This window comes from Salvelinus namaycush, chromosome 42, assembly GCF_016432855.1.
Source record: "Salvelinus namaycush isolate Seneca chromosome 42, SaNama_1.0, whole genome shotgun sequence".
Lineage (NCBI taxonomy): Eukaryota > Metazoa > Chordata > Actinopteri > Salmoniformes > Salmonidae > Salvelinus > Salvelinus namaycush.
The window spans coordinates 6823539-6844331 of NC_052348.1; the positions used below are offsets into that span (position 1 = coordinate 6823539).

The 20793-nt window shown below is 43.3% G+C and overlaps 1 protein-coding gene across 3 annotated transcripts; it reads right to left on the reverse strand.

Annotated features, from left to right (window-relative positions):
- Positions 1-320: 320 nt before the first annotated feature.
- tmod1 (tropomodulin 1) lies at positions 321-20337 on the reverse strand. 3 transcript variants are annotated; one of them, XM_038981781.1, is made up of 11 exons: positions 20042-20335; positions 16995-17202; positions 15021-15177; positions 12692-12808; positions 10756-10845; positions 8237-8367; positions 7710-7817; positions 6157-6300; positions 5061-5205; positions 3231-3349; positions 321-2791 (listed from the first exon to the last, which is right to left on the reverse strand). In XM_038981781.1, exons 2-11 carry the CDS (start codon positions 17118-17120, stop codon positions 2789-2791), a joined length of 1140 nt encoding a protein of 379 aa, XP_038837709.1. In that variant the 5' UTR covers positions 17121-17202; positions 20042-20335; the 3' UTR covers positions 321-2788. The 3 variants fall into 3 exon arrangements, with proteins under 3 accessions (XP_038837709.1, XP_038837708.1, XP_038837710.1); XM_038981780.1 differs by having other exon boundaries at positions 321-3349; positions 20042-20337; XM_038981782.1 differs by lacking the exon at positions 3231-3349 and having other exon boundaries at positions 20042-20336.
- Between the last annotated feature and the right edge of the window lie 456 nt (positions 20338-20793).

Sequence of the window (20793 nt, forward strand, 5' to 3'; positions counted from 1 at the left end):
AATTCTGTGTACCTTACGTCTTTGCATGCCATTTGTCAAGTCAAGTTGTGAATATGTACAATATAATTTTTTCCTCTCTTAGTCACGCAAAACTATATGGCAATAACTCTGATTTTGAATGTGTTTTTATTATCATAAGGTATGATGTAATAATGGTTATAAAATGCATTCAGGAATTTCATTTACATTTTTTGGGGACGGGGAGGACGACCAGGGTGTATCAGTACTACTTAACACGTTATGCTTCGACATTAAACCGGAATTCAACAACAACGCTATCAGGATTTGCTATATATTTAAAAAAAATATATATAAAGTTATTTAATCATGATTTCTAAAGCTATTACAAAATCTGTGTTGACTGGAGGGCTAGCTTTTCCATCACCTGAATAAAAAGGGAAATCTGTTGTTTTCCCACTGAACTGCCAGAAGGTTGGTCAAAGTCATAATTTGCTAAGAACAGTTTAAGAACGAAGAGGGTACCAATGCTTGATAATTCTGTTGTACTTGGTTGTAAGAATGTTATGTTGGTAATCAGATTGGAATGCTATCAGCAATAAAGGGCCATCATGTATGTTCTGCTTGAGAATTAATAAAACTGGTTCACAGACACACAGGTTGTTTTTTTCCAATGCTGTGGGGGGTATGTCTTGTTCTTTAGAGAAATTAAACACATTATTTTGAGAAGGGTAGGTTATTGTAGAATAAAAATTAACATTGGACGCAACTTAAAAAGTGAGCAATATTTGGGTATTCTTAGCAGGAAATATCCAGTCGGCCACCAATCCCAACGGACCAAAGCTTCTTACTTTGGCAGCAGCGGTTGGTCCCATCATGTCTCATTGGGGGTCTGGCTGGCGGGAATTATGTAGTTCTCTCAACTTTCCCCAAGAGGGCGTGTCATACGTGGTTTGGTGCATAGGCCTAGAAGCGTAAAAACAGTACAAATAAACACAGTACAAAATACTTTCAAACCTGATTTATCCATGAACAACAACAAAACACAATAATGTGAACTATATAACAAAAACACTCAATACTGTAGAATACTGCAAATACTGTAGAGAAATAACAACAGCCAGGCTAGGGCAGGGAAAACACAGTCATATTCAGCAGTATTTAATATTGGGATGGTTTGTTGTACACACTATAGTTGTCCCTTTTGACCATACAGTAATATACCTAATCAGTAGCATCATGCCCTTTGAATCTGAGGGGGCACGTATCCCCCTCATCCATCCTTCATCCAATAGAATATATATATATATAGTTTATTTTACACGGATTTAATGATAGGATATTGAATTTAGTCATCAGTGCGCCCCTCAAAAACAAATGGTGCATGACAACTCTGATACCTGGCCACATAGCAACAATACCTGAAGGAGTGTTCATTAAGGAACAATCTCATAGGATCTTACAACAGACAGGACAAGTCGTTTGTCTTCATGCTTTTTCTTGAGCTTTGATAGGCTACAGAGTGATTACAGTGAATTCATAGTTTGCACACTTTTGGGTTGCAGACACATTCAACTGACAGCATTTCTACCAGTGTAACTGAAAAAGGGGGAGGGGGGAATGCTGCAACTCCCTTACATCATTTGTCTTGCCCATTCACCCTCAATGGCACACACACACACACACACACAATCCATGTCTCAATTGTCTCAAGGCTTCAAAATCCTTCTTTAACCTGTCTCCTCCCCTTCATCTACACTGATTTGAAGTGGATTTAACAAGTGTTGTCAACAAAGGATCATAGCTTTCATCTGGTCAGTCTAAGTAGATATCGACTTGGTCACGAAACTGATCTAGAACCAACGCTTAGTAGCAACCTCTCTCTGTGTAAGGTTTGACTGAGAAGATTTAAACTGACTAGAGATCAGTAATACTACAGTATTTACACCATAACGGACAAACTGATCTAGGACCAGCTTTTAGTGGCTGTCTCCATGGGGTAAACTTGGACAAACAAACAATTTACACCTCAACATGTTTTTAATCTGCAACAATTCCTCTGAACATAGCTCCCATGTACCGTTATGTGCCTTTGCTTACAGACAGCATGAACTGCAGGCTAACAACTTATCTTATATGAACCTCACACTGAAAAACATTACGTTACGTGGTTGCAAAATGCTGAAAAACGTAATGTGGTATTAACATCATAACCAAGTTAAGTCATTTACATTTTAGTCATTTAGCAGACGCTCTTATCCAGAGCGACTTACAGGAGCAATTAGGGTTAAGTGCCTTGCTCAAGGGCACATCCGTCATCCACCTAGTCGGCTCGGGGATTTGAACCAGCGACCTTTCACTCTTAACCGTTAGGCTATCTGCTGCCCATGGCATGTGGTACAATATACATTATCTTCAACCACAACAAGTTCATCTCCAGTAAACAAACTAACAACAAAATAAATATTTTCTGTATAGGTGGGCTGCTTCTCTGTCACAATTACCAGATATTATTATTACTGAAGATATCTAAACCGATATCAGTAGAAAACTGTGAAGGAAAAAAAACTAATTTACAATAGTAGATCAACTCTATGCCACAGTAGGAACAAGATTTGCCAAAGCCCCTGACATTCGATTTGGAACGATTTCTGTCATTGCGGAGGTGTCGAGGTTAGGGTTGGGAAGCAGGGGTTGATGGGATATCTGTTGGAGGGCGTCTGGCTGAATATGGGGCTGGGCAGGGCCGGGCAGTGCTGCCGCCGGGCACGGCGCTACACGCTTGTCCGACACTTGGGGAAGATGGGACCTCCTTCAAGCCTTCTCTTTCTTACTATGGTCAGAGAAGAAGAAATTGAAATTAGACCAACTATTAAAACATATCAGCACCTTCGGTAAAATCAGGTTTTATTCAAACACAACAAATACTTGACTCAAAGGAATGGCAATGAAGGAATAGTTTGAAAGATTTGGGAACATGTAAAGAAAGCAGAAAAAAACCCTGTTCCAAACGTTTGAAAGAGACAGTTAAGAAGAAAATAGAAGCTTTAACTGTAAAAAGCCCTTAAGCAAGCAGTCCCCTTCAGTAAAGACCCACTTAAGAACTCAAGAACTACTGAAGAAAGATTGCCAGATCTGCCACTGTCGGGAAGAGAAGAGATGACGAGGAGGAATGGAAGGCACTACGCAGGGAGTTGTGGGTAGAACTCAAGGAAAAGAAGCGGCGGGTTGAAGAGGTAGGACGAGGAAGACGATACAACTGCTGTCTTTACTTTCTTGGTCTTGGCGAGTTTCGGCTTGAACTTTTTACCAAATGCCCTCTCCAGTTCCGGCACGGACAGAGTGAGGGTAAAGGAACCGTCCGAGTGATGATCAGATCGGATTACCCGAGCTGCAACACAACAGTGTTAAACACATAAACAAACAAACACACACAAACACGAGCAATATGAGTGAAGCACACGCACACACTTACACACAAACAGTGAGTGACAGTTGACAGATCTGACATACATTCTCTTTCACTCATTCTTGAAGAGAAAAAGTACTACGATCAACCAGACGTCAACCAAGACGAGAGCGCCTCATGCACATCTTTGGTGGAAGTAGATAGAACTGGTACCATGCTGTGTTCAAGAGAAATGTCATCGTTATGTAAAACAACCACGATGACACATTGATGTTTGTGTGCAAACTAGGTCAATACATTAGTTCCAAGAGATTAGTACAAGACCATCTCTTATTTTGTTTTTACAGTCTTTGTACAAGACCTGGCGTGTCTTTGATCATGTGTTTTGGACCCAAAACATTTAGCCTGATCACTCACACTAAGTTTTTCCGCTGCTCTGTCGTTCGCTGCAGACTTTAGTCTGCCGTCACTGAAGTCGTTTGTGGTGTCGAGGGGCACGAAGGGTGTTGTTGTAAACAAAGTAGATCATCTCTAACCAATCAGATTATCAAAGCCAATGCTGAATTTTCAAACCGCCGCTTTACCCACGTGCGTTCTGGCTCTGGCCCAACCCTTGGGTTTCTGGACCAATCAGACGGCCCCAAATGTGTTAGGCAACAACCCAAGTCCCTGAATAGACCGATTTGAGTGTACATCCCAAATGGCATCCTATTCCCCATGTAGTGCACTACTTTTGATCAGAGCCCTACTGTACGGGTTAGTGAACTACAAAGGGAATAGGGTGCCATTTGGGACGCAAGCCCATGTCTCTAGTGGTGTCTCAGCTGTTGTGAGGGATCACACTGGGAAGTCTGGGAGTGTTTCACTGGAACGCCACTTTAGTTCTAGTGAGGTCATCATCCAGGAAGGGATCCAAACAGCCGAGTGTCGTGATTGGCTTGGCTCCTCCCATTATTTAGTTACATAAAACAGTGATGGTGAATTAAGATGGATTACAATGGGCTACTACGGGGTCTAGTTACATCTGACGCATGCTCTGCACCTTCTCCGGCAGGTTTTATTAGTTCAACGTTGTTTTGGAAAATGGAGTGAGCGGGTGGGTGGGTAGGTGAACATCTCTAAGATTGTGAGTACCGATGGGAGAGAAACAGTGAGTATAAAAGAGAGATTTTAATCTATTGTTTGTGAGTGAATCTTTGAACCTCAATCAGGTTGTTAGCATTAGGGCTAGCAGAACCTCCATCTCAGCCAGGTTGTTAGCGTTAGGGCTAGCAGAACCTCCATCTCAGCCAGGTTGTTAGCATTAGGGCTAGCAGAACCTCCATCTCAGCCAGGTTGTTAGCGTTAGGGCTAGCAGAACCTCCATCTCAGCCAGGTTGTTAGCGTTAGGGCTAGCAGAACCTCCATCTCAGCCAGGTTGTTAGCGTTAGGGCTAGCAGAACCTCCATCTCAGCCAGGTTGTTAGCGTTAGGGCTAGCAGAACCTCCATCTCAGCCAGGTTGTTAGCGTTAGGGCTAGCAGAACCTCCATCTCAGCCAGGTTGTTAGCGTTAGGGCTAGCAGAACCTCCATCTCAGCCAGGTTGTTAGCGTTAGGGCTAGCAGAACCTCCATCTCAGCCAGGTTGTTAGCGTTAGGGCTAGCAGAACCTCCATCTCAGCCAGGTTGTTAGCGTTAGCAGAACCATCATCTCACCCAGGTCGTTGTTGTTCATCATGGCGATGGAGCCCCTCAGCCTGGGGCCCTGCTGGGTAAAGTGGTAGCCAAACTTCAACAACGTGGTGTTCTTCTCCAGCATGCTGGCTATCTCCATCTCCACCTTGTTACCTAGCGGCTGGCTCTAGAGGAAGGGGAGAGGGGGAATGAGACCTGGGTTCAAATAGTATTTGTTTCCTTTCCAAATTGAGCGTTTGATTGAGCCTGTCTGCACTGTCAGATGGGCAGCTTAAATAATTGGTGGGGAAAAATGGACATAGAAGGAATCCCCCAGCGGGTAAAACTGGTTGAAATGACGCCATTACAAACCAATTTAAAACCAGACATTACGTCGTGTAAACCAGTGAACCTAGATGATATCCCAATGTCCTGTTTGAAATAACTGGTTACAATGATGCCATTTCTGGTTGTCATTTCAACCAGCTTGTCCACTGGGTATTGTTCATCCATGATTCAACACAATTAATAAATGAAGGTGACGTTGTTAGTAAAGTGTATAAATATAAAACATTACGGAATCAAGAGATTCAGCATAGTTTATGTCAGGAAAAATTATTCACTGGCAAGAAGCATCCCAGCGTGGGCAAAACTGGTTGAAATTAGGTCGTTGCAACAACCAGATTTCAACCAGTTTTGGCTGCAATCTGGTTAAGCAGGTTGCAATGATGTCCTTTCAACCAGTTTTGCCAACTGGGAAGGAGTAACGGCTACTAAGTGTTCGCACTGGCAGAAATATCACACCACAATGAATGATTTTAATGATTCGCTTTTTACAATCTGACCCTGTTGAAACAGTAGACTCAAGTGGTCCTCGTGACGTCTTAGTGTAACTGGTCGGGCTGGGTACCGTGACGGGCAAAAATAGGGTGATTCCTCACGAAACCAGGACAACAACAAAAAAGACCACGATTTCTTTGGGATTTTCACAAAATGTTTTCCAGAGAACAGTCCTTTTGGAGGAAGGATTGTCGACATATAGTTGACATTTGGCATCTTAAAGCATCATTGAGAAATATATGTGACATTTTGGCATTACCCAGGCCTCCAATAACGACTGTGCTGTATTTCATTGTACCTGGTTGTCGATCTTGAGTTCCTGCAGGGTTGTGTTGGACTGCAGTGAGGCAATGAGAGCCAGGATACCCGTCCCCGTGATGAAGTTGGATTCTATGTTTAGACTCTTCAGTGTGGTGTTCACCTTCAGCATCTCTGCCAGGGCCTGAGGCACAGAGACACAGCAAACGGGGACAGTATATTTATACGGGCTATAATTACAGGCATGTCTGTGTCTGAAATGGCTCCATTTTCCCTACATACATGTAACATTATAGCTTCCGTCCCTCTCCTCGCCCCTACCTGGGCTCGAACCAGGGACCCTCTACACACATCAACAACTGCCTCCCACGAAGCATCGTTACCCATCACTCCACAAAAGCCGTGGCCCTTGCAGAGCAAGGGAAACAACTACTTCAAGGTCTCAGAGTGAGTGACGCCACCGATTGAAACGCTATTAGCGCGCACCCCGCTAACTAAAGGAAGACCCAGAGTTACCTCTGCTGCAGAGGATAAGTTCATTAGAGTTACCAGCCTCAGAAATTGCAGCCCAAATAAATGCTTCACAGAGTTCAAGTAACAGACATCTCAACATCAACTGTTCAGAGGAGACTGTGTGAATCAGGCCTTCATGGTCAAATTGCTGCAAATAAACCGCTACTAAAGGACACCAATAAGAAGAAGAGACTTGCTTGGCCCAAGAAAAACGAGCAATGGACATTAGACTGGTGGAAATCTGTCCTTTGGTCTGATGAGTCCAAATTTGACATTTTTGGTTCCAACCGCTGTGTCTTTGTGAGACGCCGATTAGGTGAACGGATAATCTCTGCATGTGTGGTTCCCACCATGAAGCATGGAGGAGGAGGTGTGATGGTGCTTCAGTGGTGACACTGTCAGTGATTTATTTAGAATTCAAGGCACACTTAACCAGCATGGCTACCACAGCATTCTGCAGCGATACGCCATCCCATCTGGTTTGCGCTTAGTGGGACTATCATTTGTTTCTCAAGAGGACAATGATCCAACACACCTCCAGTCTGTGTAAGGGCTATTTGACCAAGAAGGAGAGCGATGGACTGCTGCATCAGAAGACCTGGCCTCCACAATCACCCGACCTCAACCCAATTGAGATGGTTTGGGATGAGCTGGACCGCAGAGTGAAGTAAAAGCAGCCAGTGTGCAAAGCTGTCATCAAGGCAAAGGGTGACTACTTTGAAGAATCTCAAATATAAAATGTATTTTGATTTGTGTTACACTTGTTTGGTTACTACATGATTCCATATGTGTTATTTCATAGTTTTGATGTCTTCAATATTATTCTACAATGTAGAAAATAGCAAAAATACAGAAAAACCCTTGAATGAGTTGGTGTCCAAACTTTTGACTGGTACTGAATTTTTGACCAGGCCACAAGGCCCAGGTATCAATGCCAAGGGAGGTCGTTTTTTAATTGAATTTCCAGATGGAAATGACTTTTTAACTAAGACTTGGAGACGTGTACATTCACATTGTCTGATGTAACTGCTACAATCATTTGTGCAGGTGATATGTTACAGACATAACAGCAATACTCACAAAGGCTACGGGATCATTACTCCTGGTTCCCACGATGCTGAAGCGTTCCACTACAGTGTTCTCTATCAGGGCGTCTGCATAAGCCTTCAGTGTCTTCACTGGAATGTTCTGGAACGCAATCAATAAAGCCACACACATGACTGTTTAAATCGGACCGAATACAAATGCATTTGAAAAAGACTGGAGAATAACCTCCAGAGTAGAGGTTTTCCCTGACCTCTTGAAGTCAGACTGAGAATAGTGTGGTACTATGAGAATACGTCTCTCTCCTATGTGGGTCCAGTGTGGCTCGGTTGGTAGAGCATGGCGCTTGCAACGCCAGGGTTGTGGGTTCGATTCCCACGGGGGACCAGTACAAATAAATATGAAAATGTATGCACTAACTACTGTAAATCGCTCTGGATAAGAGCGTCTGCTAAATGACTAAAGGAAGAAATAGGAAATAAAATGTATAGTAGGAGAACATAATGACATCGTATACATCTATTTAACTGACCGTGTGCGTGTGAATCAATGTAATGTAGCACCTTGATGTTGTTGAGGTTGACCTCCAGCAGGTCAGGGTCGTTCCTCTGCATCCTCAACAGCGTCTCCTCCACGTCAGTAGAGTTGGGCTGCTCATCAGGCACAGGCTTATACTGAGTACACTGGATAACACCTATAGGAAAAGACAGGCTTATACTGAGTACACTGGACAACACCTATAGGAAAACACAGGCTTATACTGAGTACACTGGATAACACCTATAGGAAAAGACAGGCTTATACTGAGTACACTGGACAACACCTATAGGAAAACACAGGCTTATACTGAGTACACTGGACGACACCTATAGGAAAACACAGGCTTATACTGAGTACAATGGATAACACCTATAGGAAAACACAGGCTTATACTGAGTACACTGGACAACACCTATAGGAAAACACAGGCTTATACTGAGTACACTGGACGACACCTATAGGAAAACACAGGCTTATACTGAGTACAATGGATAACACCTATAGGAAAACACAGGCTTATACTGAGTACAATGGATAACACAGACAGCAGAAAATGTGTTATTATCAATACGTACAGTGCATTCGGAAAGTATTCAGATCCTCCACATTTAGTTACGTTACAGCCTTACTCTAAAATGGATTCAATTTTTTTTTTAAATCCTCATCAATCTACACACAATACTCCATAATGACAAAGTGAAAACGGGTTTTTTGAATTTTTTCCCAATGTATTACAAATAAAAAACAGAAACACCTTATTTACATAAGTATTCAGACCCTTTGCTATGAGACTCAAAAGTGAGCGCAGTTTCATCCTGTTTCCATTGATCCTCCTTGACATGTTTCTACAACTTGATTGGCGTCCACCTGTGGTAAATCCAATTGATTGGACATGATTTGGAAAGGTACACACGTGTCTATATATGGTCCCACAGTTGACAGTGCATGTCAGAGCAAAAACCAAGCCATGAGGTCGAAGGAATTATCCGTAGAGCTCCGAGACAGGATTGTGTCAAGGCACAGATCTGGGGAAGGGTACCAAAAAATGTCTGCAGCATTGAAAGTCCCCAAGAACACAGTTTGGAACCACCAAGACTCTTCGTAGATCTGTCAGCCCGGACAAACTGAGCAATCGAGGGAGAAAGGCCTTGGTCAGGGAGTTGATCAAGAACCCGATGGTCACTGTCAGAGCTCCAGAGTTCCTCTGAAGAGATGGGAGAATCTTCCAGAAGGACAACCATCTCTGCAGCACTCCACCAATCATGCCTTTATGGTAGAGTAGCCAGACGGAAGCCACTCCTCAGTAAAAGGAACATGACAGCCCGCTTGGAGTTTGCCAAAAGGCACCTAAAGGACTCTCAGACCATGAGAAACAAGATTATCTGGTCTTTGGCCTGAATGCCAAGCATCACGTCTGGAGGAAACCTGGCACAATCCCTACGGTGAAGCATGGTGGTGGCAGTATCATGCTATGGGGATGTTTTTCAGCAGCAGGGACTAGGAGACTAGTCAGGATCGAGGGAAAGATGAACGGAGCAAAGTACAGAGAGATCCTTGATGAAAACCTGCTCCAGAACGCTCAGGTCCTCAGACTGGGGCCAAGGGTCACCTTCCAACAGGACAACGACCCTAAGCACACAGCCAAGACAACGCAGGAGTGGCTTCGGGACAAGTCTCTGAATGTCCTTGAGTGGCCAAGCCAGAGCCCAGACTTGAACCCGATCTAACATCTCTGGAGAGACCTGAAAATAACTGTGCAGCGACGCTCCCCATCCAACCTGACAGCTTGAGAGGATCTGCAGAGAAGAATGAAAGAAACTCCCCAAATACAGGTGTGCTAAGCTTGTAGCGTCATACCCAAGAAGACTTGAGGCTGTAATCACTGCCAAAGGTGCTTCAACAAAGTACTGAGTAAAGAGTCTGAATACTTATGTAAATGTGATATTTCCGATTTTTTTTTAAATACATTTGCAAAACTTTCTAAAAACCTGTTTTTGCTTTGTCATTATGGGGTACGGTGTGTAGATTGATGAGGGGGGAAAAAACAATTTAATCAATTTTAGAATAAGGCTGTAACGTAACAAAAGGTGGAAAAAGTCAAGGGGTCTGAATACTTTCCGAATGCACAGTACATAATGTAAATCAGTAATAACAAATGCACTCTTGGTGTTGAATGTCGAAAGTTAATAAATATTTACTGCCCTTAAAGTTTGTTTGGCTAAATCAACACGTTTTTCAATTATATTATTTAACGTCAGAAATGTTGCAACGGAGGATTGTAAAAGTCTTCAGTTGTAACAGGAACATTTTGTCCAGTTCTCTTTGGACCTTTGACGTTGGTTCCAATTCATGTTATATTTTTTAACTTCTCTGTACTGTCTGAAACACGTACGCTTTGGTGCCACTCTTTCTCAAATCCACTTGAAAAGAAAAACCCTAATAAGTACAATACATGAAAGGATAAACAGATGAATCGTTAAAACGATGCCCGAGAGCTTTGGCACTGACAGGAGGGATACAGACACACACACGGTACACTTACTGTTAAGGCCTTGTTTGTTGACTATATTGCTGCTGGCCAAAGCCTCGTAGTACTGCTGGTTACTCATCAGAGTGTGCATTCCCAGAATGGCTGGAGGAAGGGAAGAGAAGAGATGGAGAGATGGACAAAAGGAGAGAGAGAGAGAGAACAGGAAAGAAACATTAAGTGAGAGATGTGGAGAGAGAAGTAGGGAGAGAGAGAAATATAAAGTAGGGAGAAACAAAAAGGTGAGAGAGAAATAGAGGGGAAAGAGAGAGAGAGAGAGATGAGTACATTGTGTCAAATGACGTGAACACTGAGGAGACAAACACAGAAGAGATGACGTGGGTGTGAGTGCCAACGCTCTCCTTAGTTCAGCATATGATGTTTACTTGGCTAAGACAGCAGACAGGACACCCGCAAGTGGGCCTTGAGAGCTGCCTCGTTCAAACTCGCAAACATCCAAGCCAAACTATCGGCTCGCAAAACATTTCACACACAGCAGTAGATAGTCATCACTGTCGTAGCCAGACATACAGAAGAACAACACGTGCGTCGATGCCAGCGTTTGCAAGTCATTATTAAATACATTGTTTAAATAGCACGTGTCACTGTTGCAGACGTCACACAATGCAGACATTCTCCCTGGCTTGGGTGTCCTCTGCTGCCACAGTTAGAACGGTCCCTATGAACCGCAGGAACATGCTTGACTAGTCAATATGTTTTTGATTATCGCAAAAGATCACAGTTTTAGCTTTAATTTTAACCTTAGTTTTAGCTTTGCTTTCCACCCCCCTCTCTCTTTTGCTGTTCAGAGTGCTTAGGTTTTTGAAAAGCGCTTTAAATCAAATGTATTATTATTATTAGTAGTAGTAGTAGTTTTATCTGTAGTCCAGTTTGATGGGAAAACTCAAATAAAATGTGCTTTCTGGACCACCGTAGATGACTTGGAGCACACAATGAACAAAAGAGAGTGAAAAGAGAGCAGTTCAGCAGAAAAGCAACGAAAAAAGAGCCAGTGTATTATTTTCATCTGTCAGAATGATAGAGAGTGTGAGAACAGTTCGTTTTCTTTGAGATAAACAACGGAGAACGAGCGGTCCATTTTAAGCAGCCGTGAAGAGTTAGTTGGAAACTCACCATGAGGAGGCTATGGATTAATTACAAACCATTGGAAATGTCTGGGAGGACCAAAACAAACGCTGGCAAACAAACCACTAGTCACTGATTAACACTAACACTTAGTGAAGCGGAGAGAAATGCAGTCAAGATAATGTGCAGCTAGTGTTAGGGCCGGGACGATAGCAGTATATGAACCAGCAGTACCGAGGCAAAAATGAAAACACAAAGCCGACCAAACTCTTTGATCCTTTAAAAACCTGCTGTATGTCAAATATTGTGTGCTACAGCTTGGAAAATAAATACATGTGACTCTGGATGACAACATAATGATGGTTGTTTCCAGCATTAGAGCAGTTTTCCTAAAGAAGCTAAATTCGCTTGGTGTTTTACTTCCTTGCCACGATACTAACGAGTACTGGTATCGTCCCGGCCCTAGCTAGTGTGTGGGCTGGCAAATACCGCGGCTGCTTGTCATAAGGCCCAGAGAGAGGGCAACCATGGTGTCCAACAGCAGTGAGGAGCAGTAATGGAAGGGGTGATGACGATGGCAGCGTATGGGGGGAACAGGGAGAAGGAGGAGAAGAAGGGTGGGATCACTAGAAGAGAGAGGAGAGTTAGAGAGGAAAGGAGGAGTGAACAGTGAAGTTGATTTCGTGTCAGTGATCGTTCTAAAGTGACTGTTTAGTTAGCGTGGATTTCGACTTATTAGCCGAAGATAGGTGAATAGACTGAAAATGAAAGAGGAACGGTGATAGCGGGGAAAGATGGCAAAAAGGGATCTGTTTACGTCGGTCTGTAAATGGGTGTGTGCACGTGAAGGTGCATGTTTTTCTACCGGCAATGTCGCAGATCTCAGCGTCGCTGGCGTTGGCCAGTGCTTCCTCCAGCTCTGGCTCCAGAGTCACATTCTCCATGATGGGGTCCACCATCTTCTTAGGTATAAAGACTTTACCTGGAAGATAGGGGACAGTCATTAATACAATACATGCCACTATTCATCTCCACACGGCACAGCCAGAAGAGGACTGGACACATCTAAGAGCCTGGTTCCTCTCAAGGTTTCTTCCTAGTTCCTCCCTTTCTAGGGACTTTTTCCCTAGCCACCGTGCTTCTGAATCCACATTGCTTGCTCTTTGTGGTTTTAGGCTGGGTATCTGCAAAGCACTTTGTGACAACTGTTGATGTAAAAAGGGCTTTATAAAATACATTTGATTGATTGAATTTGAACTAGCTCGTTTCTAAGGAAATGTTTTAATTGGTCATTTGACTGCAGGAAAGCAGAAACATCAATGCCTCAATACTAAAATAGACTGATCATTACCTAATCACCAGTAGCCAACTACCATTACACAGTGAACATGACCATACATTGCTTTCCATCTTGGTTACACCGGCTGATAATGGAAAATACAAGGCTGATATGCAATAGCATCTTACATCATGGGGCGCTTCTCATATCGTCACTCAGAGTGAGCTGTAAAAAGCCAGGCAGCCTGTTGGGACAGATGGGGCGAAGACCTTCTCATGTTATACCCAGCCATGTCTGACATGTAGCGCCCCATGTCACGCTGCCCCGGCCAAGCCTCAGCTCACCGGAACAGGATTATGTGAACGAACACTGGGGGGAGGAAGGCAGCAGTGACAGGCTGTGTGTGTGGTCCAATTATCGACCGTTCTCCCAAAGTTTGCAGACTGTGCACTTGTTTTGCACACTCCCTGTCATGGATCTTAAAGGAATCATTGGCTGGAGGGAGTAAATCCATAACGGGAAGTGTGCAAGTGTAGACTTTGAGGAAAAGAGAATTGGGATGTAGCCACAGTCTACCGTATCTGATCTAGGATCAGGTTTCTCTCTGTCCATGTAATCATATTCATTTGGCTCTAAAAGGCTAAACTGATGCTAGATCAGCACTCCTATTCTGAGACTCTTTATGAATACATGCCCAGAGGTCTGAGGTCTTACTCATATCAGCCTCAGGTCCAGGATCAGTTACAGCACAGTCTGTCCTGCTGGCTTTGACTGTAGCCTGGATTATCTGTTCTGTGGTCTGTGGAACCAGTGGAGACGTTCCAACTTCCAACTGGAAAGTCACCTCACCTTCAGGCTAGCTGCTGGGTGCCAGGATGTAGCAGGATGTTCGTCTCTGTGGTTGGTCGGTACCTGTCACCTATCAGGCTTGGCTGAGACACAGTGCTTGCTTGAGAGTTTGAGATCGACAACATTGCAGCCGGACTGCGCAGAATCAGTGATCTACAAATCACCTCGCATCCCAAATAATTATCCTTATGTGATCAAGATTAGAGATTCCGGGCCTTACCTCGCTAAAACTGATCCCCCCAGACTGTACGCTGTCTGGCGGACACACAGAGAGGCAGGCTGATACCCAGCAGGCTACATCTACACCTGAGTTGATCTGGGATGAGTCAGCTGGCACCAGTCCCTGATTTCTACCTGGATATGTCCAGATATAAGGAAGGACGAACTAGAGGACTCAATTGCGGCAGGCCCAGTTTCCCAGAACCAGACTGTCTGAGATCATAATTGGTCTGATAGGTAGGCAGACTCAGCTCAGGCAGTTTCGTAGCTGGATATGTCCAGATATAGGCAAGAACAGATGACCCAGCATAAAAACTGGGTTGTGACTGGGTCCAGTTTCCTGGAACTAGATATTGTCTGAGACCACTGATTGGTCCTGATGGACGTAGGACTTTAGGCCTTTATTTACACGGCGGTAATGTATCTCGGCCCGCTGACAGTAGGGTTCGCCTCACAAGGTTATTATCACTGCTTATATGTCCCTGGCCACGGTCCATGTTGGCCTTCAGCCACTTCCCCTAGCCAAGCTAGCCCCTATCCCTTCTGTGTTCATAGATCTGACAGGATTACATGTAAACAATAGGAGGATGGCTCCACCACCACAAGTGGAGATTATGCCATATTGGTTACACCTATCTGGAGTATGAACCAAAATGGAACTGGGCTCCTACCACAATTCTCAATGAGGAAGCATGGAATTTTAGTTTACTTCCTTGACTGAATTGAAATAGAATGGTGGTCGGCACGGCGCTATGGCAGTGCTCAGATCGGATCTAACAGGGTCCTACCTCTCTTCTCTCCAGTGAAGCACAGGCCTATAGTGGTATTCTGGGGCCTGCGATCATACCTCTCTTCTCTCCAGTGAACGGAACCAGGTCCTCCTTGTCAGGGTGTTCCTTGGCCTGCTTCTCCAGGTGGGCTACCAGGTTCTCTCTCTGGAAGGTTCCGGTCGGCGCCTTCTTGGTCTGATCCTTCTGCCTCATCCCGGCCGGCAACAGGGCATTCTAAAGACAGGAAGGATTGATCATTGGCCGATAATGCTAACAATGAGTTGCACTTACACTAGGTAAGAGGGTATTCTAACCACAGGGAAGGATTGTCATTGGCCAATAATGATAGCAATGGGTGGGATTGCACTTGTTTATATACTACATTTCCACTCACTCTCAAACATTAAACATTGAGATAGTAACACACTTCCTAGTGTGACGTATAACCGAATGTAAGAGTGAAAGGACACATACACACACACACACACACACACACACACACACACAATCACTAACTGTGTTAAAATAACACCAACAGAAATAACAAAGGCAGTTCCCAGACAGCTATTCTTAGACCGCAGAATGCTAAACCAGGTCCATATTATAGCGATAGACCAATATCTTATCTTAGCTTTCAGCACCTACAGTGAACTGGCCACTTAAAGACAGCACAGTATTTATACCTGACATAGTTTAACTCTTTAACATGGCTCTGTGGGAGATCTGGGCGATATCGTCAAAAGTCAGGGAAAGACAGACTAGCACCACTAGACAGACACACACACTCCCCCAGTCATCTAAGCCTGGGCTGGCTCTCCTGGTACTGTAGGTGTCCAGACTTTATGTGAGCTGTCGACCATTCATCATAACCCTATTACAGCTTGTGTCAACACCTCGACAGATGAACTACTTACGGATAAAGATGAAGTCAAGCACCGCCGCATTATACAGTATCATACATATATAATAGGCCGACAACTTAACATATATTATAAATAACAGATGAGGTCTACACTCTGAGAAATTGCTGTTTTTCTCAACTTTCACTGGGAAGTTGGTTTTGGAAGATGGTTTTGGAAGTTGGTTTTGGAAGATGGTTTTGGAAGATGGTTTTGGAAGTTGGTTTTGGAAGATGGTTTTGGAAGTTGGTTTTGGAAGTTGGTTTTGGAAGTTGGTTTTGGAAGTTGGTTTTGGAAGATGGTTTTGGAAGATGGTTTTGGAAGTTGGTTTTGGAAGATGGTTTTGGAAGATGGTTTTGGAAGATGGTTTTGGAAGTTGGTTTTGGAAGATGGTTTGAGGATCACTGTATTGTTTAGACCTGCAACTGCATATTAGAATTGAATATACAGTGATACGATACATAGGCTAATATATGATATGAACGTGATATGATAGGTTAATATGTTCGTGCTCTAAAAGAATGTCAAAGGTAAAACAAAAAAAACTTTTTTTAAAGTTATGAAATCTGAAATCAATCTGACAGACTTGGGATACATCATCATCATCCAACAATGCTTCCAGCTAAGATCTACTCCTGACTAAGTTTGAGTATCATTTGTCAGTCTTAGTCTGTGGGAGAATCTCAATTGCAAATTCCTCAAGTCCTTGCTTCTCGCCTCCTTAAAACCCATTGATGAGAAAGCCAGAGGTCCCACCCCTCAGACCATCTCCTCCAATGGGTTTTGAGGAGGCGAGGGGACGCAAATGAGATTCTCCCTATGTTTCTCAAATGGCACCCTAATGCCTATATAGTGAGCTACTTTTAACCAGGGCTCTGGTACACCTGTAAACCTTCACATCTGAGTGTTATACCACAGTCTACTTCATAGAGGGTTGTATGTTTTGGTTTAAGGATCTTTTCATAGTCCTCAACTTTTGAACGTGATAGCGTGATTAAATGCACTGTTCTGTTACCGACCATCTCTCATCTCTGTTGAGCTTGTACAAAGATAAATGTTTTAGACTTGCGTCAGGATCGAACTCCTAGCTCCAGATAACCATGTATGCATAACCACGCACACACACCAAGAAAATCCGAGTTTTAGACTTACGTCTGGATCTAACTCCTCCAGCTCATCCTCCAGCCTCTGTAGCTCTTCCTCTGAGAGTTTCTTCAGTAGTTCATCCTCGTCCACGTCCCTGTAGTTCACTACTTCCTTCTTATAGGAGGTGGACATGGCGGCACGATAGAATCCCAACGAATCCCCCCCCACACAAAAAAAGGCAGCTAAGTGCCCAGCGACGTTTTCAAAGGGAAGTCTGCAAGAAGGTGGATGAAAAACAGACGAGACAAGGTTAAGTCAATATGGTTTGATTGGTCAACCAGCTGAGTCATAAGGCAGACCTACTGTACATCCAGTTAGGCCTACTAGCTGAGTCATAAGGCAGACCTACTGTACATCCAGTTAGGTCTACTAGCTGAGTCATAAGGCAGACCTACTGTACATCCAGTTAGGCCTACTAGCTGAGTCATAAGGCAGACCTACTGTACATCCAGTTAGGCCTACTAGCTGAGTCATAAGGCAGACCTACTGTACATCCAGTTAGGCCTACTAGCTGAGTCATAAGGCAGACCTACTGTACATCCAGTTAGGTCTACTAGCTGAGTCATAAGGCAGACCTACTGTACATCCAGTTAGGCCTACTAGCTGAGTCATAAGGCAGACCTACTGTACATCCAGTTAGGCCTACTAGCTGAGTCATAAGGCAGACCTACTGTACATCCAGTTAGGCCTACTTGCGGAGTCATAAGGCAGACCCACTGTACATCCAGTTAGGCCTACTAGCTGAGTCATAAGGCAGACCTACTGTACATCCAGTTAGGCCTACTAGCTGAGTCATAAGGCAGACCTACTGTACATCCAGTTAGGCCTACTAGCTGAGTCATAAGGCAGACCTACTGTACATCCAGTTAGGCCTACTTGCGGAGTCATAAGGCAGACCTACTGTACATCGTTAGGCCTTCTAGCTGAGTCATAAGGCAGACCTACTGTACATCCAGTTAGGCCTACTAGCTGAGTCATAAGGCAGACCTACTGTACATCCAGTTAGGCCTACTAGCTGAGTCATAAGGCAGACCCACTGTACATCCAGTTAGGCCTACTAGCTGAGTCATAAGGCAGACCTACTGTACATCCAGTTAGGCCTACTAGCTGAGTCATAAGGCAGACCCACTGTACATCCAGTTAGGCCTACTAGCTGAGTCATAAGGCAGACCTACCAGCAAAATCCAAACACCACATCTATCCAATAAATTTGAGTTGAGAGACTACTGGTAAACACCAATAACGTGATGTGTTGGATAAACACTGAAAAGTGGGCCCTTGACTCACAGAAACTAACTTGTGTTGCTTAATGGCCTGGAATGTCCAGAGATGCCGTTAAAATATATATTTTTAAATGTATTAAGAATTCTGTTTGCAGGTCCAACAACACTTCAGCCAACTACCTTAGGCAGAGTTTTTTCCCCCAAAATGCTGGGTGGGGTTGGATTCTACTAGTGGGTTGTGTCCCAAGCCCAGAGCACGGCTAGAAACATCCCTTACCCTTCAATGTTTGCAGATCTGTAAGATTTAATCAATATAGTGGAAGCTACCCCACTACATTGCTTAGGCCAATACCTACGGAGACAATTCAGATCTGCAAACATCAGAGGGTTAGGGCCAAGGGGTAGGGAGCAAATTGGGACTGGCTTGATGGGTCATGTAAAAAAAAAACACTACAATCTTCATGTGGGTCAAAATAAACATTTGTGAACCACTGCCATTGAACTTAACTTCCCATAGTAGTTATTTTTTTTACATGTAAAGTAGACTACTAACTTTAGGTGGGGGATCACGACCCAAAAACATTTTGAAACCACTGTTTTAAGTAAATAGGCCTGCAGTACTTTTCTTTTCTAGAAGTAAACAGAACAAAACAGGGAAGGACCTACCTGAATTTGTCCAATAGAAACTCGTTTTCGTTGCAAAACGTTTTCCATTTGGAGTAAAAAAAAAAAAAACAGAATCGGCGTAATAAATACACCCCAGTACTCTGTTGTTTGGCTTCACAACTAAACTAGCCTCCTGCTGGTCAGTGAGGAGTTGAAGGTTTGTGGGTCAAACTGCAGCATAAAGCCTGGCCTGCCTCTTAAACCCTGATGGGGGACAGCTGATAAAAACAGCTCCCCTGTCAATCCCAGTCATCTTGGGAAAGGGAACACATTTACAGAGGCCTGGAGTCTGATGTAGCAATGCATGATTATGAACATAATGACGGTGTCTCGTAGTTTCCTAGCTCAAGGTTATCGTGCTACATTACGTATACATTTAAGTCATTTAGCAAAGGTCCTTATCCAGAGCAACTTAGTGCATTCATCTTAAGGTAGCTAGGTAAGACAACCACATACCATAAGTACTACTTACACACAGCACAAATTGTAAGACATTAGGCTAATACAAGTGACATTCAAGAGCTTAACACTAAATCTGTCGAAAAATGCCTGAATTGACAATCTTTTCACAATGTTATTTAAAATGCCCATTTGTTCCAATATAAAATCGATTATGTTAACTGCAAACAATGTTATACTATATTAGGAAAGAAGTGGAGTTGGGAGATAAGTTCATGTTTAGAACGCTTGTAATTGTCCCTATCAGTTTCTGGAGTTGATGCAAAGCAGGCCAGGCTTCAAAATAATGCGAAAGGTTGTTTTTGTCATTGGGTAGTAGACCTGCAATATTTTGGAATTATTTTAAAAGTGCACTTCAATTGTGATTTAAAAGCCATAGGTTAACAAGATATAGGTCGGGAATTTATGCAGGCAGACAGCTGTCTGTCATTCATAGGCAGATTCGATGACAGGCAGAAAATGCAAAGAATGCATAACTTTGCATTATAAATACTAAAATGAACAAATTGCTTATTCAAAGTAACACAATACTTCAGTTTTTTTACCCACACTTCGAGAGAACACCGGTTCCTTTGAAGCGTCAGTTAGGATCTGGGTTAAATCATGAAATATGGCAAAAGTTCTTTATATGCTAATTATTCGTGAGTTTCTGTATTTGTTAAGGACTAGTCCGCTAGAACAAGAAGTTATTTCATATGCACGTACCTCCTCCACTGCTTATCCCGGCTATTTATAGCGAACGGGTCCCGCTTTGTGACAGTTGAATACTTTGACCAGATATGGATTCTTTTCTGGCCAGTCGAGTCACACTAAAGAGTCGCTTCATACAAGAAAAGTAAAGTACGCCGCAACCAAGGGGGGAAAAAAAGTTCGGAATCCGCACGGATATCCTCGAATGTTGTCAACTGCAGCCGAGTTGAAATCCTTAACTTAGCTTTCAACTTGGCTTTCAGTCGTTTGCGTAATGTAGTACAACACTCCCACGAAGGCAAAGTAAACTCACCGACCCCTACTCCTCCTCACCCGGCGCTGCCAGTCAAGTGATGTCACACTTGTTCTCCAGGCAAGTGAGCTACATGGACATCAAATGATACACTCGCCATTTACATTACCGGTAGAGTAGACATTACCGGTACATTAGAATAACAGCAAAAACAATAGCGCGTTTTCATCGTAAATAATAAAAACCTTTGTCTTTGAATACCATTTCGTATAACGTTTTAATTGAACACAATTCACAAACAGAATTCTCCTTTCATATTCCACTCACAGTATAAACAGCATAGTAGTTATACATTGTATTATCATTCATTACCAATAACAAAGTAGTGCTTTTTAATGAACAATTTATTCAGCTAAATCTACATTCATCAATTTCCTTCAAAAGTTAGTACTGTGAGATGCCACGCACAAAAAGCTAAATAAGTGTATGTCAAATACATTTCAAGCATTTCAAA